Source organism: Phodopus roborovskii, unplaced genomic scaffold (genome assembly GCF_943737965.1).
Source record: "Phodopus roborovskii unplaced genomic scaffold, PHOROB, whole genome shotgun sequence".
In the NCBI taxonomy this organism is placed as follows: domain Eukaryota; kingdom Metazoa; phylum Chordata; class Mammalia; order Rodentia; family Cricetidae; genus Phodopus; species Phodopus roborovskii.
The window spans coordinates 4885627-4912052 of record NW_026126417.1 but is presented as its reverse complement, the minus strand read 5'-3'; the positions used below and the strand labels follow the sequence as shown (position 1 = coordinate 4912052).

Here is a 26426-nt window from a genome sequence, read left to right as displayed (position 1 = left end):
ACAAACATTTATAAATATTTGGGAATTTGGGCGTCGTTCTTTCCAAACTACTTAATGCTGATAGGGGGCGCTGTCATGGGGATCCTAAGAAGTTGCAGAAATCTTGGCTGTAGTCTGCGAGGCTGTTTTGTCCAAGCTGTTTTGAATGTTGGATCATCATTGACTGTTTTAGGGGGCCTGGCTTGATCAAACCACATTAGTCTGGAAGGAATCCACAGCTTTTTATTTTTTTATTTTTTTATTTTATTTTGTTTCTTATCGGCTAGCTCTGCCTTAATTATTAACCCATTTCTGATGATCTATGTATTTCTCTTACCGGGGAGCCGGCGGCATACTGCTTTCTTCAGACTCTCCATCTTGACTCCTCCTTCCTACTTCCTATTTCCTCCTTGTCTCCTAGTCCCTCCTATCTTCCTTTCCTATTGGCCAACAGTGCTTTATTATTAACCAGTATGAGAAACATATACAGAATGACATCTCCCATCACTTTCCCTCTATTGAATTGTCTTGTCCATATACAGTGTGAGGGAAGTTGCCTTGTCTTATTGTATCTTGTTTTGTCCTTGTCTCTTGGAAGTTTGCTCTTTTCTGAAGGGGAATGGAGGGAGTGTATCTGGGCAAGAGGGGAGTTGGACGGAGCTAAGAGAAGTGAAGGAAGGGGAAGCTATGTTCAGTGATATTATTTATGAAAGAATCGATTTTCAATAAAAAAATAAGTAAAAGGTGTGGCTTGCTCTTAAAAATAATGAAGATTTGACTTACTGGTTCACATGTTGCCCAACATCATCCCAGAATAGAAAGCCAATTTCAAAGGCTGGGAATCAGGGATGGAAACAGTTAATGCTTTTCTTTTCTCAAAGTTCATAGGATTTCTTCCCCCTATTCCAACACACTTCTGCCAGTCTCTGCCAGCCCAAGTAGACCTAGAACTGAGGATTTTGGTTCCTTAACCTGGAATTATTGATATACATCACCATGTTCTGAGGGAATTTCATTGCCAGTACAAAGACTAGGATATAAAAGGTCTGTTGAACTGGAATCTAGTTCAACACTGAGTACATACCATGGGGTGCCAAGGGTCTAGAACTCTAAAAGACCCATTTGATAGATTATGAATGTAGCAAAGCTATTTTAATCATCTCGTGGTAATCAGTGGAGGAAAGTTGGCATGAACAGTCGACTTTGTGGTCCTCTATGGTTATCTACTCTCTGTAGCAAGCAATGGATGAAAGAACAGAGGATCATTAATGACAAGAGCCCAGACAGAGTTCATAAGAACTCTGTGGGAACACTGAGAGACATAGAAATCAGAAGTGGACAGATTTATTTTGCTTAATATCTTACAGTATGGGGAAAATTGAATGCCCAAGCTATGCCTAGGCCAATTACTTCAATACCTCTGGGAATAACCATATTGCATTATTGCATTAGTTTTTTTTTGTTTGTCTTGAGACAGGGTCTCACTATGTAGCTCTGGCTGTCCTGGAACTCAAGAGGTATACTAGGTTGGCCTTGATATTAGAAATTAGAAATTTAGCTGGGCAGTGATCACACACACCTTTAATCCCATCACTTGGGAGAAAGAGGCAGGCTTGATTTGATCTACAAAGCTACCCTGTCTTAAAAATTAAAAAAAAAATATAGGAAAGCAAAAAAGAAAAAAATATTAGTTTGCTTTACCCTTCTAGGTACTGGGATTAAAAGTGTGTGCCTCTATACCTGGCTCCACATTAGTATTCATTTAAAGCTCCTAAAATACTGATAGTTGCACACCATGTCCCAGGAAAAACAGTTGTACTGATAAAGAAATGAAACTGCAATCAACATCACACTTCTTGACACAATAGAACCTTAGCACCAAAGCTATAAGCCAAATTGACATTAGTAATGACTAATACTCTGCCTCAGTTTGTGACTATATATAAATCATGTAAAAATCATGTGATGCATGTATCCCTTACAACATCTCTAATGTTCAGTCTCACAATTATTAACAAAGGTCTAAATTTCATCTGTTATACATTATGTGAGCTACAAAGATGATTATCGACTAGATTAGAAACTTGGGATTTTTAAAGCCAAAGTGAACTGTGGAAGTCAGCCTACTTCTCAGACTATTACCTATATATCATGCAAAGCATCCTTCAGTGTTACTAGGTGAAACTGAGAATTGAGGTGCTTATAGGTGAGAATGGAAAGCTGAGAGAAAGTTGTAATAATTGTAATACTATTGTGAAATAAATGTCCTGGAGATGTGAGGAAACAGAAAGAATAGGAGAAATCAAATCACATGGTACTCACAGGAGGATAGCCTGGAGTACAACGTCAACAACACAGTAGCCCAAAATGAACATGGCAACAGAAGTGTGGAGCGGTGAAGAAGGGAAGGGGTGCACTAAAACTTACTTATTGAAAAATAAACAGGCCAGGCAGTGGTGGCACATACCTTTAGTCACAGAGCTAAGCAGTCAGATGCAGGCAGATATCTGTGAGTTTAGGCCAGCCTGGTCTACAAGGCTACACAGAGAAACCCTGTCTTGAAAAACCAAAATAACGATGATAATAATAATAATACCCTAAGATAAAAGTGAAATCATTGTTAATTTTTAAAAGAGAAAAATATTTCAATGCAGGGCCAGACATGGGACAGTTTAGGAGTGAAACTGCACATAGGCCTTTCTTTGTAGATGCATAAGATACGGTATTGTTATGAACATGTAATGATCATGGAACATATATTGTATCTTATTAGTAATTGTCTGGGAGAAGTAGATCACAGAACACATGCATGTTCTGCAGAGCACAGACCTGTGTAGAGGAGCATGCTGTGATCACCTGCTTTCTCTACAAAGGAACGGACTATTCATGTTCGTCATAAATAAGGGACTGGGCACAGAGAGCTCATGGTTCCTTACTTAAAGTAAATAACTACAGAACAGAATCAAAGGCTCATGGAAAGGTGTTTAGGTGCTTCTGTAGTTTGTTTCTAGTTATTTATTTATTTATATAGAAGTCACAAAAAAAAGGCTATTGTGATTGAATCCTATCTGACCCTCATGTAAGTTTAACAAACCTGCAAAAGCTTCTATAATATTCAGCAGAGTTTACTTATTATTTCTTCATTTGATAGTTTTCTGTTCTTAATCCATCCCTGTGTGTGTGTGTGTGTGTGTGTGTGTGTGTTTGTGCATATGTGTTTATGCAGAAGCCAACAGAATACAATGGGTCACCCTTCCTTCTGCCTTATTTCATTGAGAAAAGTTTTTCACTGAATTCCGACCTAGACTGGTAGTTAGAAAATCCCATCAATCCTGTCTCTGTACCTCCCCTCAACCCCATCTATGACATAGCACAAAATGAAGGTTATAGGTACATGTATGACCAGACCCAGCTTTTTACACACTTGTTCAGAGGTGAATCAGCTCTAACACATGCACATTACACATTCTTACCACTAAACCATCTCTCCAGCCCCTGACCTTGTTACTATTTTCCACATTGAATGGTCTATAAAGGTTTGTTAAATGACTAGCATCCAGGGATTTAACTGCCACTCTTTGTCTTGTGCTATTTGCATTATTACAGGCTTTCATATTATGCTCTACTGGGATATTATACACTGGGATAGAATATCAGTCATTGACCAGAGATGCCATCTTTCCTTGTCTGTTTTGGGTTTTCAGGTATAAACTTCTATTTTATTTAGAAAAAAATCACTTAAAACATTCTGCAAACTACTTTCTTACATTTCTAAGGGAATAGAGGATTTGAAAGCACAGAGAAAAAGGATGAAGTCCAAACACAAATGATGCTAAATATGTCTGTACATGGAGAACAAACTGAAATTCCAGCTATTCTGTTCATCAAAGGAGATAAAGCCTTGGAGTCTTCACCAATAATTCTCATATGAAGCAGGGCAATTCAGAGCAGCAGACTTCCAGTTTGGACCTCACCCAAGTGTAGCTGAAGGCCTTCTTTTATTCTTGGGATTTATTTTCGGTAACATCCCCAAGCACAATGTGCTTTCCCCATGCAGTGTTGCAACACCACTACACACAGGGTAGAACCTGGAGACCTTGCAGAGCAGGTTCTACATTTAGAAAAACAGGCCATGAATATGGTATGCTTCAAATTCTCAGCCTGGGGTACATTCCTGTCTGTTTTGAAGCAAACATCTTATAGGAATGCAATAATGGCCTAGAGATGGCTTCTGGTGAAAAGCCTGTGTGCAAGAAGAATGTTCATGAAGGGGAAGATCTGAAGCCTGAGCTCAGTGCTGCTTACCCGGGGGGAACATACCTGGGACTAGTCTAGACTTGTCAGACTTATTTCAAGTGCTCTCTCTAACTTCAACATTCAGTGCCTCCCTGACCCACTCCCATCCTTCTGCCTTCTCTAACATGAAGTAAAGATGGTAAAATAGTCAGTCTTGCTAATTTATGGAAATAGTCACAAGTTTCTGAAATCACTAACTGTCTATTCCCCCACAGAGAGATAAGAAGTTATGCCTAATGAATGTCATGCTATGTGAAACAAGGAGAACTGTAGCTAGGTAAGGTGGCATTCCCCTGTAGCTCCGGGAAGCAGGATGCTGGATGCTGGAGGCTGAGGGTCACTTAAGCTCACTTAAGCAGATATGAGGTAAGAGCAGAGAAAGGGAATGGGGGAAGAAGGGAAGTAAGGAGATATGTTAGAAGGGGCCTGGATGAAAAACTCTCACTACAATATCGACCAGATTAGTCTCTCAGCTTTGATGCTCAAAGTCATCATGAGAGGGAGATAACTCAGTGTAAACACATCAAGAATTTGAGCTTTGATTCTCACTCTCTTCCATGGTGGAAGGAGAGAATCAACTCCAGCAAGCTATCCTCTAATATCCACAGGTATGTCCTGGCATAGGTGCACATGCATACACACACACTCACAAACATACTAAATCTATCAATCAATTAATTAAATATAATAAAAATAAAAAATAAAACTAAGAAATCATGTGACTTAATTTGATTTTGAAATTTCTATATTAAATAATTTTTGTAGCATCACTTATTCAAATTGAGTTGGGTACTCACACTTCAGTTGCTAAAATATTAAATATATCTATACAAATATAAACATGGAAGCTTTCTACCTTTGCTTCTTTTCTAATAGATATATTATTTTACGTGTGTGTGTGTGTGTGTGTGTGTGTGTGTGAGTGTACACATTCATGTGCATATGAGCAGGAACCTACAGGGCGGAGTATTGGATACCCTACAGCTGGAGTTACAGGAAGTTGTGAGCCACTGGATGTGGGTGCTGGGAATTGAGGTTCCCAAAAGAACAATAAGAACTCTTAACTGCTGAGCCATCTCTCAGCCCCTAGGGTACATTCTTATTAAACAGGTATAATTTTGTTAATTATGACACCAATTTTCTTCATGTTCTTTTCTCACTTTACCTTTCATCTATTTTGTTCAACATTTTATTTTGTTTTTCTTTTTTTTTCATTTTCAAAACTAGTTTTATTTCCTATTTTTAAAAATTTTATCATTTCTTCCTATTTTACATATTAATCCTAGTTCTACCTCCCTCTCATACTCCCCAACCCCCTCCCATCCCATTCCTCCCCACCACTGTACAGGGAGGGTGATGTCATCTAGGAGGGATCATCAAAATCTGTCAGGTCATTTGGAGTAGGGTCTAGGCCCTCCTCCCTGCATCTAGGTTAAGGGAGTATCCCTGCATGGGGAAAGTGTTTCCAAAGTCCTTTTGCTCACCAGGGATGTTTGTTTTGTTTTTCAAGACAGGAGTTCTCTGCTTTGCTTTGGAGCCTGTCCTGGAACTAGCTCTTTAGATCAGGCTGGCCTTCAAACTCACAGAGATCTGCCTGCCTGTTCTGCTTCCTGAGTGCTGGGACTAAAGGTGTGTACAACCAACGTCTGGCCAACAATTTTTATTACAAATGTAACACCAAGCAGAAATAACTGGACTAAGTTTTTTGCTGAAATCTAGTTTTACAGGGGTTTGTGCCAAATGAATTAAGCTTGTACCAAAGCACACATAGTCATCACTGTCCCACTAACAGACAGCAACTATCAACATAACCACTCCCACATTGTTCTCATCAGTATATTTAAGACTAGTATCTTAATGGTGCTCAGAGAAAGGATCACAGCAGCTGTAAATTTATATAAATGGAAGAGAGACCTGAAAAAAGCTTTCCATCTTCATCTATTGTTAATATCTGGAATAGCTTTGTCCCCCAGAAAACTGCTCAAAAAATGAATTCTTCATTTATTTTTCCTGATTGGCAGATATAAGCCACCTAAACACTATTAAATATTTACTTTTCCTCCATAGGGCTCAACACAGACAATAGAAGAGAAATAAGTTTTGAAATATAGTGAGCTTTGAACTATGGAATTTGTAACAATCTTAGAAATGCACAGTGCATTCAGCATTTTAAAGCTGAACAAAATTTTCATGATCAGTAATCAAAATGACATTGACTTAGATATTCTGGAGGGAAAGGAAAGCATAATTCTGCCTAGTACTCTTGAGTAATGTTGTTGATTGTCCACTGAAGAAGTAATATTTTTTAAAAAAGCTCAGAAAAATCAAGATCAAAAGCGTTCCAGAGAAGTATCAAGAAGTATCAAGAATTGATAAAATGTGATTTCTATACCCTACTTTTGGTGTATTTCCTTCTGGAGCCCTTGACATTTGAGGTTTTCTCTTATTACTTAAAAAAGTGAGAGAGCATCTTACCCATGTTCGTTTGAAGTCACAGACCTAAATGGGAAGGTATTTATTTAGATGTAGATTGCCACACCAGGCTACCATTTTCCTTACTTTTGTGCCTAAATTTGTGTTTGCATATCTTGTTTTCTATTTTTTAAATAGGTCTTCAAAATTTTTATTCCCTTTCTTACAAATAGGTAAAATGCATTAAAAACAAATGGGGGTGATGATGGCCCATAACTGTCTTTCAGAACTGATGATTAGGCAGGAAATTATTAGTATAAGTCTAGCCTAGGCTACATAAGGAACTGTTGTTTTGCTACCCAAACATATACAAAAAATTCCCTGTATTTTGTGGACCTGCTACTCTATCACATGATCTGCACATTTACTCATCAAGCCTTTGCCACAGTCCCATTTGTAAGAAGTTACTTTCCTGGCAAGCACATTAAAGCTCAGAAAGTATAGCAAACTTGCTCACAATGAACTTGACTCAAGTTGCTCCGATGTCTGTGATCCTGTTACTGATTTTAACTCCAGGTTTAAAGCAGGGGATTCATAATATCCCTGTATGTCACTCTTTCAGGATTCTTTCCTGACTCAGCACAGAAATATTCTTTGTTTGCAGCTAAGCACCTCTAGGAAAGGAGTTTAGTTAAAAATCAAGTCTTTTCACTGGGCTTTAGAAAGGTTTTAGGTTCTGTCAGTCTTTCAGCGGATGAAAAGACCAAATGGCATTGTCATGTGGTGCCTGTGAACTTGATTTAAAATCCTCTTTAGTCCATGAATAAGTGTCCCTTTCCTCTGATGCCAGAGTTTGAGCCAAGAAGTATACTAAGATTCCTCTTTTGGGTACACACTGGTGGTGTAGCTTCTTGAATCTCCATTGTCCTCTCTAAGTTACAGCTCAGTGGTGAGATCCCTCAACACAAACTCCTGTGTGATATAGCAGATGTGATTTATCTAGGTAACTTTTTTCCAAGTAGAAAGAAGTGATTTTTTTTTCTTCAGGAGTTTCTGATTATCTTGCCTTGGGGACTTAGGAAGTTTGAATAGCTCACAAGCGTCTGTTCCTAAGAGTGCTACACCAAGTCCCATTACTATTAACCTGTGAACTTTGCTGCCTTTTTACATTTATGCCTGGCTATAACTTCACTATATAAAATAGGTCAAGATAGAGTGAGTGTTTGATCACTTAGGCAAGGGTTACCAAAAGGTACTTGACTCCACAATGAAATAGAGTTTAAAGGAAGAAGGCTTGGATACTTTTATACTTCATCACACAGGAGTGAACTGGCTATGGTACCTGTGCACAAAAGAATATCATGATTTACTATAGACATCTATGTAAATTTGGTATGTGCAAAGATACCCTTGCAAATTCTAAATACCCTTAGATACTAGGAAAGTGTTCTACTTTGAAATTATTAAATCAGCTGGTATCCAGAGATTGCCTAGACAATTCAGTCCCACTTTTTTCCTGTCACCATACACAACTGGCACATTAAATATCATTGCCCCCTTAACCCTACTTTTGTTAGTTATTTCAAGGAACTACAAATTTCCAAATCACCTCTAACTCTCCAATGTCCATTCCTCCATGGAAAGAGAACTGCTTTTCTGATGAACCATCTTGCCATCTTGTCTCCGATGGCATGCTCAATCAATAGCTAAGTAGTTTCTGCTTCCTTACATTCTTGCTCTAACCGTCATTTGGCACTCCCCTGAATTCCCACTTTCCATGAAATGCTCTCAAGTGATGGCTGTCCCTAACATCAATAAAAAATGAAGAGAAACTTTTGAATGTTTTGCTCTTAACTGTGACCCAGGACCACTTCATCTCCTTCAAATATTCACAGGTTTGAATATTCATTATTGATTCATATCTCCTTCTGCCTGTCAGTGTTATAGTCATCTACTTCCTGGAGATGCTCACTCCACTTCTCTAGATGCTTTTTAACTCATGGCTTAGTGTAAATCTGACCAACCACTCTACTAAAATAGCTCTTGTAAGCTACAATACACAGAGGCACTTGTTCCAATAGCCTTGCTTCTGAATTATCCAAGCTGCTTTGATTCTTAATGTCCTCTCAGGGTATAGATATAATGGACCTAGTCTTATTTATTATTTATAGATTCTATTTGTTTTTTTAGATACATCCTATTTTTCTTTAATTATTTGTATGTGTATGCACGCATGCGAGTGGGTGTGTTCGTGTGTATATGTGTGTATGTGTGTGTGTGTGTGTGTGTGTGTGTGTGTGTGGTATGTGTGCATGAGTGACCTGTGCTTTCAGGTATCTGTGGAGGCCAAGGATTGCTATGGAGATGGAGTTCCCATATTTTCTGCATTCTTGGAACAGAAGATGATATATTCCTTTTTTAGGGTCAATTTCTGTGGCTAATAACACTCCCCTAATTATCTACTAGAGGAAACAGCACAGGGTGGTATATACAAATACAAATGTGTTCAAGGAATGTCTTCCTTTGTTTGAAAATGGTCACATATAGTCCAGGCTAGCCTTGAACTTATAAGTAGCTGAGACTGTCCCTGAACTCCTTTATTCCCTGACTCAACCTGAAGTGCTGGGATTACATATATATGCCCCTGAGTCTAGGCAAAGTGTGATTTTAAATGAAAAGTATACCATCAGGTTTCAGAACTAAATGAATCAACAAGAAAAAATGAATCAACTAGGTAGAATACTGATGTTAATATCACTGATGTTAAATGTGTTCTTTATTTATATATACATCCACTCAATCATTTATTGAGACTTTGTTGAGCAATTTCTGTACACCAGACCTCTCACTGTGAGCCTCATTCAGTTGTGTGCATGAAACATTGATGGAAATGGAGCCAAAGTACCTGCTTTCCTAAGTTGATATTAAAAAACACATACATACACACACAAAGTAAGATATAAAGTATTATGTAAGTAAATAATACTATGAGGAAAACATAAGGAAGGTGATATTAAGATATGTGAAAAAGTGAGGGCTAGTTTTACAAAAGTTATGATCACAAAAAGCCTTCCTATAGGGAAATGAAATCAATTAAATATAAATATCTCACTTATATTTTATTCAATGAGTATTATTAACCAATTCCTATGCCAAGAGATACAAAAAAAAGTTCAGAATAATTCAAGGTTTTGAACTCTTTGTTGGTTTCATTTTAACTTCTTATCTTGGCTATGCTAAACCTCAAGTTCCAACATCTCAAAATAAAAATGATCCTTCCTGTCATTAACTGGGTCCAGGTGGTGTCTTCTCTTCCTAATTTAAAGTCATTGACTCCCCACAGGCAACTAGTGTGGTAGGAGTTACTTTCTCTGTTTTACAAATGAGAGGGCAGCCTTAGAAATGTGACTAGCTACAGTTATGAAATGAGCAAGCTGCAAAGGCAGGACTCAATAAAGAAATATGACTCAGTGGCCAAACTTGCCTTACCACGCACACAGCTGCCTCCCTCAGTATGAGAACTGAGAACCGCCAGAATGAGCCTAAAAAGTCTTACACTGAATGATCAGGTGGTAGGGCTGTACATTGGAAATCTATTCTGCTAACATAAGCAGAGCATGACCTTGTTAATAAAGAAAACACTAAGAAATTTATTTTTAAGTGCTTATGGAACAGCAGCCCACAAATCATTTTCTACCTTGTGTTTACAGAAATTGAAAGGTAGCTAAATGGACACAGTGGGGAACTAGTGTTAGGCCTTATACCATACAGGAAAATACCCAAATAAACTGTTTTTTAATATCCCTATTGCATTTATATAGTGCAATGGGTTTGTTTCACTATAAACTGTATTTTACTTTTTATGACTAACATACTGAGAGGATGTGCTCACTAAGTAATAGGGAAGAGTTTGTTACAGTAATATCATTTCTTTGAACTATAGGTTGACATAAAAGTCAAAGATCAATACAGAATCTATCACTTAAAGTTACTTATAGTGGCTTATCAACTTCACAACTTTCCTTAGCATGCTTATGTCTGTATGCACGCTAGGATGTGTTATTGCATGTGTATGTGGCTATAAAATGGTGTTTTCTTCTAGAACAGCTTTAAGTGTGGTTACAAACTACAGGGATTTGATTTTAAACCCATAATCTATAGGAATATATGTTCATATTAAATTTGACTTTAAAATCAAGAAATATTTCTTCCTAGTGTGGATTATAAGTCTTCACTAATGAATAATAAAATAGTTTGAATTCATAGATAGTATCATAATAGGTATGCATAATACACACATACATACATACTACACACACACACACACACACACACACACACACACACACACACACTGTTAAATGTATTATCTCATTTGGTCTGGTTAGTGAAATTGTCAGAAATTGCTCTTTGGTTGAGATTTTCAGGAGAAACTAGCCTTACCTAGCAGGTCATATACACTTGGAACTGTACCTCAGTGAGTGTTTTTGGAGACATCTATCTATCTATCTATCTATCTATCTATCTATCTATCATCTATTTATATTTATTTCTATCTGTCCATCTGTCTGTCTTTCTAAGTAATTCACATATAGCTTCATGTGAATAAAAAGTTTCTGGTCACAATCAACCTTAATAACAATTAATGTATACTTTACAGTTTTAGGTTTATTTCTAGGTGTTCTCATGATGGATGTTAAAGTAGGACTTTTCCTTACCATTCGTTCTAATCTGATGGTTTTGGTTGTAGGAAGGTACTGAACTCTTAGCTAACATCTTCAGGAAAGGGTCAAGACAACTTTGACATTCAGGGCTACCAAAGAAAAGAGTTGGAACACAAATGCTTTGCAATGTTCCTGCCTCTCACCATCTATATAATTACTACTTTGAAGTCACAGAAAGGGATAATGACATTCGTGCACATACCTAGGAGAAAGTCGAGGAATACAGTACACTCAAAGCTGTTTGTTCATACTCAGTTCCTTGATTTCAGACAGGGAATATTCCCATTCTCAGTAAATTCTTTGCCTGGCAACTTGATAATCTGAAGATAACCAATTGAACTCTATTCAGCCATCGCTCAGCAACCAGTGGTCTGAATGAGTTTAACTTGTTTTTCTTCATGCCAATGTAGACACAGCTTAAATATCCTTGGAGTGAATACTTTTTTTAGGAGTTTAATTTCTAATCAACCTCTGTATTTGGGGTGCAGAAGATTTAAAACTATAGAGTTACCTCATTCTTTTCTGAAACCAATCAACATCAGATTCCATACATTCATCTCATTTTAGCTGAAGTTTTATTTATTCCTTCAGCAGTCAAAAATCCAACTGTTTGTACAACAGAAACAAAGCATAAGCCTTACATATATTAAACGGGACAGACTAATACCAGTCCCCAAATATTGAAGTGAATAATATTCCACTGTTACATTTCTTCCTTTGATAAGACATGGAAGGAGGTAAAAGGAATCAATCATGAAAAATTGTTACTAACTCAAGTATTTAATTAAGTATGTCCCAGGCATACTACAAATCATCTAGCTTCTAACTTGAGAGTAAAAGCAAATAGAACACAGAGTAGAAACTGCTAGATCAAAAAGGCTCCTGGCTCATTCTCACACAAGTCCCAATGATAGAAAATAAACAAGAAACCAAATTTAGTACTGGAGGTTATTTCTAAAGTAACCTTGTACGGTATTCTCAAGGACCTCAATAAACATTCATTGACTTTGTGTGACTTTCTATACTACCAAATTCAGTGCAACTCAGGTAAGTCCCTCACTACTGACCCCTATGAATTTTTCACATTCAGGTTTAAGGTCACAAAGGGCCACTGCAGAAAAGGACTGACGGGTTTGTTTTGTGACGTGAAATAATTTGGGCTAGCATACAGAAGCAGGTGTGGAGCATGACTCACTCATATTTTCTTACCTGCAAAGTGGTAGTCAGCATGTTTCAAGAGTTCTCAAAGCACCAGAGGATACCACCAACCGCCTCCCCCCACCTCAAAAAATAAACAATCCCCCTTTTTGCTATAGTTGTAGAGAACGAACCTATCTCAAAATCTGACGAAACAACCTATGAAAGCTAGAGGGTTGGACTTTTTTCAGACCTCCGTGAGGTGATATCCTATTGCTTACAGCAGAGAGGCAGGTCAGTCAGGTTCTTGGCTGCTCTATTACACAAGCAAGATACTGCCTGCCAGGCAGCCAGCCAGTGAGCCAGCTAGCCCCACCTAATTTTGTTTCTCTAGCATCTGCCTATGTCCTGCTCAAAGCCACACTGTCACACTTAACCCACCTGCTCTTTCATGTGCTGAGGACTCATTCCAGCTAGGCCAACTTGATATTTGGTTCCCTGTCTATAAACACCTGTTACTTCTGAAAGGTAAGTGTGTGCTTCTTGGGATTCATTTTCTCCCTCCCTCTCTCTTTCTCTCCGTTTCTGTCTCTCTCTCCCTCACCTTTATCAAAAGGAATCACAGTGGCCTCAATCTTTGACAGAACAGTAAAACAAGTAGCCACAGAGACTGGTATAAACAGGCCGTTGTTTCCTTCATGAATTATCTTCTTAGTGGACATTCACACTATTAAATGAGCTCACTTTAGGAAGTACTGCCAATGTGGTTAACCAACTAAACTAGCAAAAGTGTTCAGTGAAAATATTACTTTAAATGTGCGTCTCAACCACAGGGTTTGGTCAAGTCTTAGCAAATTACCAAAATGTTTAAAGTAGAGTTGGTGGCAGGAACACATACTGAGTAGCTTTAAAATATGCATTCAGGCTTAAAGTTTTATTTTTAAGTATAATACATTTTTATGGGTTTTTGGAAAAATTATCTTTACACTAGACAAATTAAAAGCTTCTACACATCCTTTTCAATGGTGTTCTTAACTAAAAAAGTTGAAAACTTTTGTTAATTTTGTTATCTACATGCTAAGTAGACATGTCTGGCATTCTCAGAAATTTCAGAAGGCTAAGTCACTCATACAAGACCTCCTATGGAATGGGAATTTAGATAGGGTTTGTAAATGTCATTTCAGCTTGAGGGATTTTGAACCCTTCTTAAAAGGGATGGTTTCTTGTTGACCCACTTTCTCTTTGATTCATAGAGGCTGTTTCTAAAGACGTGAAATGTGATAGAAGTCTAACCTTCAGAATTTGGATCCAGAATATCTCTTTTGGAGACACTTTCTTTCTAAGCTTTGTAGTCATCCATCTATTTTTTAACAGTTGTGAAATTCATGACTGGACTCCCAAGTTAGTAGGCAAGATGTCATTCTCTTATTTTATTTTTTTATAGATTCATGTATATCTGAGCCTTTTAATGGAGTGATAGCAAAACCTTGGGGAATTTTTCTCAAGGAAAAAATCATTCATTCATACTTTTTTTCCTCAAATAAAAGTGAAACAATAATTATAAAGGAAGTTCTCAGGTATAAGTAAAATTTCTGACTTCTCATGCTTCCAATCCTTTATATAATGAGTTTTAGAACATAAATTGCCTATGTTCTTATTAATGTGGCTCTAGAGAACATACTTAATACTAGCCCAAATTGCTAAAGCTACTTAGAATAACACACAAGGACTCAAATTCTTCCTGGGATATTAGCTACATGGCTGACTGAACTTTCATGACAAAACCGAACAAATAAACAAACCCAGATGAATCTTCGACAAGAAACAACCAAAGCAATTGGGCAAAATGGGGCCTGTACCTCTCAGGTATTCACCACAGAGACAGAACATTATATGGGATCTTCCAAATACCTGAACTGATGGCATTATATAAAACTCCTCTCCTGGTTGAATTGAGAATTAATACCATACATTCTCTTGTATGGATTTATAACCAGACAGAGCCAGTGCACCTCCTTATTATGAAAGTATAAATAGTATAATTCAGTTACAAAGGGGAAATTTGGCAGAATAATGATATTATACAATTATGAGCAATCAAAATTAAGCAGAGCAAGAGGGTTCACCTCCATGGATGCTGTCTCCCTCACAGGGGTTTCCAGCCTCTCCACAGAGATGTAGCAATAGGAAGGCACCTTTCAGTGCTAACACTAAAGAAAAGGAATAGGCAGTGTTCAATCTCTCTGTAGAAGAAATGTTTAAAAATTGAAATGGACTCTTTTGCAATGAAACTACAAGTATTGTTAAATAAAAAGAACAGTAAAGATTTAATTTCAAGACATTGAGAAACTGTGTTAAGGAATTTTGACTGGCTCAGAATCCTCTTTTCTTTCTGGTCCACATATGACAATTCTGTCCTTAGTTTTTAAAGTTTATGATGATTACACATCTGTTTCTGTTATACTTCCTAAATATCTTTGGATGTTATGCCTCTAGTATTACTCTCACCTGGTGCAAGAAGAGGCAATAAACACAGGAGGAGGAGGGATATGCTACCTAGTTAACTTGATTTTGTTTTCTTTCTCTGAACACTTCATCTTTGAATTTATCCCTTTCTTCCCACTCCACAGGACATCTGGCTGGTAGCCGAACTCAGGCAAACTCAAGCATGATGTTAATAACCCAGCACAATTAATTTCAGCTTAATATGTTACACAAATATACTATATTGTTTAAATGTTTGTAACCTATAAATGGGGAGGGATTCAAAGACAAAAATGAAAGGGGAAAAATAAAAATTTTACCCACTGTCCTCTGTAGGTTTTATATTGTCCTCACAGTATACATTGTTTAATTCAGCCAGGTCCAACTTAACCTGACTCACAACATCCTTGCTTCTGCAAATGCTCACAGCAAAAGTTCTGAATACTGGATGGCTTAGATTTGAGTTTCCTTCTATTCTTTTTAGATGAGCAGTATCTAAGGCATGCTAGTTAAATGGTTACTCTTGAAGCCTGAGAAGAGAAGCAAATTTATCTCCTGACACAAATGTCAGACTTACAGGCCTAAATCAGTCTTTGCAATGCCATGGCCACAGCTGTATTCATGTCTCAATTATCTTTATCTTGTGTTCAGACATAATATCTGTCCCTCTCTTCCTTCATTTTAAACTTTTTCCCAGAAGATAAGTTATAGGTAGTAACAGTGCTTTGGCTTATTTGGGGTGTTGATACTCAAGGTTTTCAGGTTACACTCAAAAGTGAGGTGAAGGAATGAGAGATGCCCTGGGTGGTTCAATGTTACCGGCAAGGTGAAACTGGTGCAATAAAGCTCACTTTGTTGGCTGGTGATACAAGGATTCCCATTACAGGAAGGGAGTAAAAGCTCCAGGCTAGGTTGCTCATGCAAAACTGAAAGAAAGTTAGAACAGCTAAGGGCCTTTACCCTACCTTTGGCAATCATGGTTTTTGTTTTTTTTTTTTTTTTTTTTTTTAGAAGAAAATAAGGAAAATGCCTAAATAGAGAGAACATAAACTAATTGGCATAAAAACAATAAAAAGAGTGACCAAGTACAATGCCTAAAGTCTAGAGCACAGGCAGCAGATGAAAAGAAAGATAACTATATGTGTTGTGATTTGTAAAGATTTCACTGGAGAAAAACATCTCTGAAATGTACATGTAGCTACACCAAGCTAAACTGCATTTAAAATGTACCTACAACACAAGGCATTCACTAAATGGAATATTGACCAGCTATAGGTCTAGGGAAAATGCACTTATGTCTTTTATTTACATGGATCATACAAGAAACCATACATAGAAGTTGTTGGGGTTTTTTTATGTTAAGTGTTGAGAAGCACTTAAGATAGATGAACCTGTGTTTGCAGTGTTTTTAGAATGCTTTAGACTCTTCAACTTAGAAGCTGTGTTTAAAACAATGGTAGGAAGGTCTACACTGATAGCATGAACTAAGTTGTATGTAATGGTCTACAGAGTATGGTTGGCCCTGCATATTCATGGGCTGTGTGTCCATGCATTTATCCAAAGGCAAATTGGAACAGTTCAGAAGAAAGGCTTGCACTGAACATAGGCAGATATTTTCATGTCATTGTTTCTTAAACTGGTTAGCATTTCCACTATCTATTATTCACATTTTGTCAGGTATTCTAAGTATTTTAGAAGCCTTTGAAGTATACAGGAGGAAAGGATTAGGTAATGTGTCAGTATCTGTGACATACTACATAAAAGGCTTTACCAGCTTCAGATTTTCATGCTGTTGGGAGACTCTGAATCCAGTTCCCTACAGTTATTGAGTGACATTAACATTAACTCAAGTATGCCAAGATTTATTCTAACCCTGAATTTGATTCACTAATGTGAGTGCTTGGACACTTCATTGACACTCTTTATTCCTCCACTTAATTATTTGTAGCTCTAACTCATTTACAGTTACAAATCTTGTTCTGTGATTGCTTTGTAAGAATTCAATGGAAAAAAGTATAAAGTTTCTAACATAATAAGTGTATAACTAATTACATTTTTGATTGTGTTAATAATTTTAGGACTTAAACCACTTATATTAATTATCACCAAAAAAATGGAAATAAAATATAAGGAAATGGAATTACCACAAATGTAAATAGTTCTCTAATCTTGTCTGGAATCAGAGTAAGAGGAGTACACAAGAAACCTTTCAGTGAACAGTACCTTCTTCCCACATGTGTCCATCTGCAATCAGTTGTCTCTTTACAGAGAGTTGTGGCTGTTTTGAACTTTATATATGTAGGATTACACAATATGCCTGAACTTTTAGGCTTTGCATTATGTTGATGATAATCATCCATACTGTTGCATAAACCGGTAAGATGCTAATTTTCAGCATATGAATAGGTTAGGATTTGTTCTTCAATCTGTTACTGGTGTATTTCAGCCAGAAATCATAAGTAATGTGCCCATGAATATTCCTGAATACCTACCTGCTTTATATTTTAAGAAGAATTTTCTTAAGTGATTAGAACGGGAATGAAAGAAGTTATACCACAGTGAAATCTTTGAAATGCAAAACCTCAGTCTGATTTTTAAAAGCTTTTGATGAAGACAGTATAACAGAATATAACGCAGATTTTTTTTTAACTTGCAACAGATTACTGAGTGGAAGGGGAGTGTAGTAAATACAACAAAGTTATGCTCAGAGGGGTACAGAGGCTCTCTAAAGTCCTTGAAGAACTTCAGGCCAGGCACTGGAGAGATGGCTCAGTGCTTAAAATCACAGACTGGTCTTCCAGTGAATCTGAGTTTGATTCTCAGAACACATATGGCAATTCACAATTGTCTGTAACTCCAGTTCCACCATACCTGATGTCCTCTTTTGACATCCATGGGTGCCTGACATGCTTTTGCTACACATGCATTCAGGAAACCCTCATTCACATAAAATAAAAATAAATATTTTAAAAACTGGCAGGTAACAATGAACATAAAATTTAGCAATGGGACTTTATTTTCCTGAGTCAAGTTAGGAAATGTAAAATCCAACTGCAGAGCATTGATTCAGTTCTCAGACTTTATTGTTTGAAGAGACTGCTTGACATGGAGTCTCATATAGTCTATGCTGGACTCGAACTATGTAGTTGAGAATTACCTTGTGCCTCTAATGCTTCTGTACTTCCTCCACATTCCTCCCTACTGCTGGTAATACAGGCATGTCCCAGCTTGCTGGATTTATGCAATGCTGGGGCAGAATGTCAACTTTTTGCATGCTAGGTAAGCACTCTAGCAACTAAGCAATGTTTTCGGCTCCAGGCTAACATTTTTTTAAATATGAAAATCCAGCCAAACTTACTTTATCATTTTGCATTTTGCTTGCCTCTTCTGTTTAATAATTTATATTACTAGCCACCCTGAGCTTCAGTTTCTTCTTCAATGTGAAAAACATAACACAAGCTATTCTTAAGATATCACTGTATCCAGTGCAATGTTACTGTAAATTTTGTAATCTCTGAGATATTGTAGCCATCATTGTTAACATTCTTAATGCTGAGAGTGTTTATTGCAATTTGTCATATTGTGGTTATTCCCACCCATGACATTACTTTTGTTGCCACTTCATAACTATAACTTTGCTACTGTTTAAAATGTAATGTACATATCTGTGTTTTGGGGAGGGAATTGGGCCACCCTCAAGAAAGGAAAAGAGGGAGAGGGAACTGGGATCGATATGTAAAATAAGAAAAAAATAAATATATATAAAAGGAAAAAATAGAAAATAAAATTTAGTGTCACTGGCTTAAATCCATAACTTTGCTACTGTTTAAAATGTAATGTACATATCTGTGTTTTGTGGAGGGAATTGGGCCACCCTCAAGAAAGGGTCATTTGATCCCCAAAGAAGTCATGACCCAAAGGTTGAGAACTGCTGCATTATAGATATATTGTGATATTTGGTTGATACCAATAGAGGTTGGGATATTAAGTGCTTACTTTAGGCCCAATACTGTTCTGAATGCTTTTTCATATACTATTTATATAGTTTAAAAACAATACTGTAAAAGTGTAGTTATCTTGACAATAATATATTAATAACTTACAAATGACGATTCTATAGGTAATTATGGCACAAACCAGTATTTTAAAATATGTTTGCTCCAAGGGAAAACCCTTATCACCCTTAGGGAATTTGCATATTAAGCAGAATGGTGTGCTTGGGTTAGTGAGGTTACCATCACAGTTTTATTACCTAATAGTTTTTTACATCACATACCCTCAACAATATTCTTTATTGGTTATAGCTCCAGTAATTTAAAAGTAAACATGAATTAAAATGTACTAAGAGAGTGGAAAGATTTCCTTCCTAGATCTAAGAATGGGACATTTAGTGTCTGATCAGTGAAGTCATTTTCACAGTTAGAATTCAAAATAACATCTCTGTAAAGAGGCTGTTTTCTTAAATAGTTTGAAGAAAGCAGACAACTCTGTATATACTATATTTACAATATTTAAACAGTTACTTAGCAGCCTATGTATATGAACATATATAATGAGTATAATTTTTTTTCTAGTTGTTTCAAGCTCAGTGATCTTTAAAATAGTATGTAACTTGACAAGGTTGTTCTCTGGCCTTTTGTTAGAAGGAGGGATTATATAGAAAATAGAATTTAAAATTAACTGATTTTGATGATCCCTCCTGGAAGGCATCACCCTCCCTGTGGAGTGGGGGTGGAGTGGGATGAGAGGGGAGTCAGGGAGCATGGAAAAGAGGGAGAGGGAACTGGGATCGATATGTAAAATAAGAAAAAAATAAATATATATAAAAAGAAAAAATAGAAAATAAAATTTAGTGTCACTGGCTTAAATCCATAAGCCATTCAAAACAAACTTTAGGATAAGAAATATATTATTATCTCAACATTATATCTCTCTAAGATCCATAGAAAACTCAGAATGTGCTTAATAATTCAAATGACTCTTACTTTCTTTCAGATTCCTCATACTAAAACCAATACCAAAGAAGGCTGACATGTTGACCTTAGCCCAGATTGCATTTATTTCAATTCTCTTCATTTCATTACCATTTTGGAGCTCTGAGAAACAAAATCCAGGAAGAAATGCAACTCTGTACACCATAGAAGATTTGAAAACAAGGGGAAACAAATCTATTCCTTTCAAAAGAATCACAAATGTAACTTCAGAGAATGAACGTAGTAACGGCTCCAAATCCATGCTGACAGATACCTCTCCTTTGGATCTACCCACAACCTATGAAATAATAAGTTCCACTAGTAGCTGGCCAACAGCTAGATCTACTGAGGGTCCAACACCTACCTCCACATATTCTACCCCTCCCTTGGCTCAAGGCTTTGTTTCCAAGTCACCTTTGAATTCATCTACAGCACATTTGAATCCTTTACATGTCTCAGGACCTTCCAATCCTATACATCCCACATCATCAGGAAACTTTACTTGGTCTCTAGACAATGATACCATGAACATTCCTGACAACATTTCTAGTACAGTCAGCATCCTCCCTCTGCCTCCAATGACCACACCTGTGACCCCTTTGACTATTGAACCTACTGGATGGCTTGCCACAAACAATGATGACTTTGCTGGTTTTACCCCATATCAAGAAAAAACAACTTTACAGCCTACCTTAAAATTCACCAATAATTCAAAACTTTTTTTCTGACTCATCAGACACCCAAAAAGGTACATAAAGTAGATTTAATTTTTTTAGGTAAGGCTAAATTTCTAGAGAGCCATTGTAGGGAAATGCAGGCAATTATGGTGGTATGGGGAGGAAACATCAGAGGTTGTGAAGTGGTTCTGGGACTTAACTGAACTCATGGTAGTTATTAGCAAGTGGGAGCATGAAGAGAGAGTACAATGAAAGTGATGATGGTAAGTAAGAATGCTATCCGAGGCATTAGGTAACAATTTCCATTACTTCTTTGGGACAAATCTAACTACAGGTGCTTTCAGGCATATTCTATAAATGAGGTTTAAAATATATGCATGTGAGCTTTGAAACACTGAACAAAATGAATGCTTCTATAGATTATCAGACCACACACAGTGACTGCGGAACAATAACGGAGCAGTGACATTCAAAGAATTACTTAGACAAGCTTACCACAAGGAAAGCATCCTTATCTTTTAGTTTAACATCTAATGAGAATTATATAAACATAACTTTTTTGGACCACAGCATTATTACATAGATATCTATATGATTCCCTAGAGGCTGCATCAAATTTAAAACCAAAAATAGGAAAGATGTCAGAGGCTGTATAATGAATTCTTTATACTTAATATCCTCAGGGTTAGCTGTATGCTTGGATGCCTGATATTTATTATTTATTATTATTATTTTTAATGAACTGAGTACCTTCTGATGGACTTTCTTAGAGGCTAAATTGATTATAATATATAAACACATAATTGGGGAGTTCCTTCCTTTCTTGCTCCCTGGCCATCTTGGCGGCTGCTCTTGGTGGGGGCTGTCCCGCACCTAAGGCAGGAAGATGGTGGCCACAAAGAAGACGATAAAGTCCCTCGAGTCCATCAACTCTAGGCTCCAGCTTGTTATGAAAAGTGGGAAGTACGTGCTGGGATACAAACAGACTCTCAAGATGATCAGACAGGGCAAAGCGAAGTTGGTTATCCTCGCCAACAACTGCCCGGCTTTGAGGAAATCTGAAATAGAATACTATGCCATGTTGGCTAAAACCGGTGCCACTACAGTGGCAATAACATTGAATTGGGCATAGCATGTGGAAAATACTACAGAGTATGCACACTGGCTATCATTGACCCAGGTGACTCTGATATTATTAGAAGCATGCCAGAACAGACTGCTGAGAAGTAGTGAACCAGAAAAGCCTTCCTTTAATAAAACCACCAGAGCTCTTTAAAAAAAAACAAAAACAAACAAAAAAAAAAAAAAACACATAATTGGATTGGCATTTCTAGGCTGTTGTCTGCATATGGGGAATTTTTTAACTTCTAATCTAGGCATTTAAAAATAACATGATAACAATATATATGTTTCATATTACAACTTTAACAATCTTATCATTCTTATATCCATTAGAGAGGATATTTAAAATGTTTCTGCTGTCTAAACTCAGTAAATATATATTGTAAATACTGAGCACTTACCCATACCATAGCTCTCTTATCAGAATTGTTAAGTTTGCTTCTATTTATAGTATTTATTTTATTAAAACGAGTTAATTTTCTTAGGAGTGGAATTGAGTATATAGCCTAAGAACAGCTTCATTTGGTATCTATAGCAAATCTTTATATATTGTCTCTTTGCATCTGTATTTTTGCTTATTGAATATGAATAATTATTTTCTTACTTCTGAGCTGTAACCTTTTTTTTGTTATTTTCTTCTAGGGAATAAAAATACAGGAATAATATTTGGAGCCATTTTAGGGGGAATTCTGGGTGCTTCCCTGCTTAGCCTTGTTGGCTATTTATTGTGTGGACAACGGAAAACAGATTCATTTTCCCATCGGCGACTTTATGATGACAGAAATGAACCAGGTAAAAACAGTTTTCAGACCATCACCCGTGCACAATGGCTTTAGTTAAGTGACAATGCACTGCCTATGAAAGAGTTAGGGTGTTGTATGTTAGAGAAAGACAAGATTCATTTGGAGACTTCTCCTTCACCAAAATAAAAATAATTAGTTATAATAATAATAGTAATAATTTGCATTATCTTTGTGCAACATTTAAAAAACACTTGGAATTTTTGCTCATTTTATTAAAACTTGTTTTATTTTTATTTATTTTTTTAATTTATTTTTTTCTTATTTTACATATCGATCCTAGTCCCCTCTCCCTCCCTCCCTCCCTTTCTCTCTCTCCCTCTCTCCACACCCTCCCATGCGTGTTTTCAGAATCCAAACATATCATTGAAGACAGTGATATGAAATTCTAGAAATATGCGTCTGAACTTTGCATGTAAACGGACCTAGAAAAAATTCATCCCAAGTGAGTTATACAAGAGCATGAAAAACAATTATAAGTTCCTTGATCAACCATGATCAGAAAAGAATCCTCTTGCATCATATGGGAACCAATAGAGACCCACAGGCAGACATTATGCAGAAAGTGAGACATTTTGGAACGCTCAGTCATAGTGGTGTGTCTCTACCAAATGCTTCCCCTCAGGGCTAAGGGAGCCCTATGCAAAAGGTGGGGGAAAAGTAAGAGCCAGAGGGGATAGAGAACCCTGCCCCTGCAACCAGTGCTCTCTACATGAACATGATCAGACCTCAAAGATACTGAGGCAGCATGTACCGGGTCTGCATGTCTCTGTTCTAGGCCCTGTTTATATTTTTGGCTTCCAGCTTAGTGTCTTTATGAGATTCCAGAGTATGAGAACAAGTAGGTCTCTGGTTATTGTGCCCATTTTGGGCTTTTTTCCTGTTTGTTTGTTTTGCCCAAATCCAATGTGTGTTAGTATTTGTTTTATATTATTACATTTTATTTTATTATTATCCCTTGAAAAGAAAACAAACAGTTCTGCTCTCAAACAATAATGTTAATAATAATAATAACAGCAAAAAAAACCATAAAAGAAAACAGAAATGTTGCTCTGAAGCACAGTATCTGAAAGCTTCATATGTAGAGAAATAAAGGCATTATACTTTAATTTAGAACTTTCCCACTCATATAATGTTTTTTTATTTTTATTTTTTGTTTTTTAAGTCAACGAGGCTCTAGAGATAGTTTGATGGTTTAAATATTTGCTGCCTAAGCATAACTACAAGAATTCAAATCTCTAGAACCCATGGAAACTTTTGATAAGTCAGCCTGCAGTTTCAGCCCTTGCCAGGTAGAGATGGGATTTCCCTAAACGAGGTGGCTAGTGAGCCTAGTCTTATTGGGAGGAACTGTGTTCACCTGAGGGACCATGTCTCCATGTGTGACATGCAGGTCGCTTGAAACTCCTGACATCATCTTCCAGTCTCCACATGCATTTATGCACACATGTAGACATGCATAAGTACATGTCATACACACACACACACACACACATACACACACTCACATGCACATGTACACAAGATTTAAAAGGTAGTAATAATATCTGTAATTAATATAGATACACTAAATAAAACAGAGTGTTTTATCACCATAGACATTTCACTCCTGTTTTCTGGCATGTACAAAGATTTCTGCCACCAATGCAAATAGTTACCTGACTCTAATGAGTCTACTGGTGAAGTCTCATTAAATTCTCATGAGTTCAGTTTATCATTGATATATTACACACACTGAAAATCAAATCCATTAACTGTAAGTTCAGAAGAATTCTGTTTGTAGGTTTCAACTAATCCATATAAAAAAAGTGACATGTTTCAAAGTTCAAGAGAGGATTTTTAAGTTTTCAAATACATGATTTTCAATAAGAATTTTGTCTTATGTACATAATATAAAAATCATTCTGTCAGGTTTTCCATTTTAAGTAGTTGTGACTGATGCCTAGAGCAACAGCAAGTCAACAAAGAGACCTTTTTTGATCTCCTCCATATAGTTTAGGAGACCTCTTCAAAGACCCAGAGTTCCCAGGAGACTAGTTTGCAAACAGATGGCTTAATAAATAGTCAGGCAGCATAATACTTATAGGAATAATTAGATCACTTATCTAATTAGTAATTAGTCCCTGCTTACAGTACTTTAAGATATCCAGTACATAGCAGGTATTCTCTGAAAAACATACTCCAGATCATTAAGAAAGTATTTCACTTTCCTGAAAATGAAACAAAAATCTCCTGATTCATCTATCAGTGTCCTGAGCGATACTTAGATCTGTCAGATAAGAAGGAAACATACTTTTATAAGTTTCTTTATTTCTTTGACAGGGTTGACTATCAAGGTTTCATGATAATCAGTAAATAGTAATGTTTTATTAAATGTCCTAACTTAAAAAATAATTTTTGTAACTATCTTATTGAGTTCTTTGTATATCTTTGAAATCAGCTGTCTGTCAGATGTAGGGTTGGTCATTTCTAAAGTGTTGAAAAGTCACTGTATCCTTATCTGATGAGTGAAATTATAAACTTTTCCTGAATATTTGTTTTTGCTTCTTGTGATATCCTTAAAATAAATTCAATTTCTCTAAAAAAATAATTTTTGTACCAGACATTGAAACCACAAAATTCAAATCAATCAGTTATATTTATATTTTCATGTATAAGGTATTAGTGTGCTTTGTTGATAAGCTTTGCTTTTCTTATTTTCTTAATTTTGTGTCTAATTTAGAATTTTAGAAATGCCACTGTTTTCTTATGCATGGAATAAATGTGGCATGCAAATTCTACTTATCTAACATTTCAGAAGTAATGTCTGAGAAGTGCACATAGAAGATGTATCTGTTCATCACCTAGAAGAGTTCCTATAGTTTGATAATGTAATCAGGTGGCTGAGCATTCATCATTGAGATTACCACATAAAACTACTCTGTTGATTTTACTGTTTTTTTTTTCAGTTCTGCGATTAGACAATGCACCAGAACCTTATGATGTCAATTTTGGAAATTCTAGTTATTACAACTCAGCTGTGAGTGATTCATCCATGCCAGAAGGTGGAGATAGTGTGCATGATGGCATTCCCATGGATGATATACCTCCACTTCGAACCTCAATATAACACTAGGAGAAAAATGGCTGCAGAGGACGATAGTTCACCTCCATCTTGACCTTTTAGTAAATTCACTTTTCAAGAAGTTTGGCAAATCATTGCTGTGCTACCTGCGCAGGGAGAGCTGCAAAAAGCAGGAGATGTGCAGCTGAAACAGCATGACCATCACCCAAAAGCTTTCTGTTCTTACAGTCTTCAGCTGGGCTGAAGTGTGCATTATATAATCATGCTTTGTATTCTGGTTTGTTTCTCTGGGAAAACTTTGTGGAGTAAGGCAAAAATAATATGCATCACCATGGTAACACTGACTGATAACTTAATAATAACCATTCTCCATGCAAAATCTGGGGAACAAACCTATTTTCTTTCAATATTTTGTATTTAAACAAGAAACTGGAGTTAACTCTTCACTCCTCTTGTCTGCAATTCAGGATCACAAAACAACCACTTTCTTGGGGCATGATTTGGATGGTAATTTTTTTGTTTGTTTGTTTCAAATTCAGAAATATGATATGATATGGTAGATTTTCTTTTTATTCTTAGTAATTAAGACAATAAGAATGAAAGCCTTATCATATTCTAATACATTTCAATTTTCTACAACAGCACACACATACACACGGCCATTCTCTTCAGTTGGCCAGTTTCAATGAATGCATTCAGCAAAGCCAGCAAGAAAACTGACTCTAGCCAGGAAAATGATACCTTCCCTAAAAGTTCTC

General features: G+C 36.6%; 2 protein-coding genes and 1 pseudogene across 2 annotated transcripts in view; 2 read left to right on the top strand and 1 right to left on the bottom strand.

Annotated features, from left to right (window-relative positions):
• The window catches only part of Ano3 (anoctamin 3), a 248104-nt gene that overhangs the window by 38976 nt on the left and 182702 nt on the right, over positions 1-26426 (bottom strand).
• Muc15 (mucin 15, cell surface associated) lies at positions 12852-25808 on the top strand. Its single transcript, XM_051183795.1, is given in 5 exon segments — positions 12852-13076; positions 20028-20724; positions 20726-20753; positions 22447-22596; positions 25553-25808. Coding segments are annotated over 4 exon segments (999 nt in total). The 5' UTR covers positions 12852-13076; positions 20028-20064; the 3' UTR covers positions 25714-25808.
• LOC127221788 (60S ribosomal protein L30-like) lies at positions 21538-21937 on the top strand (annotated as a pseudogene).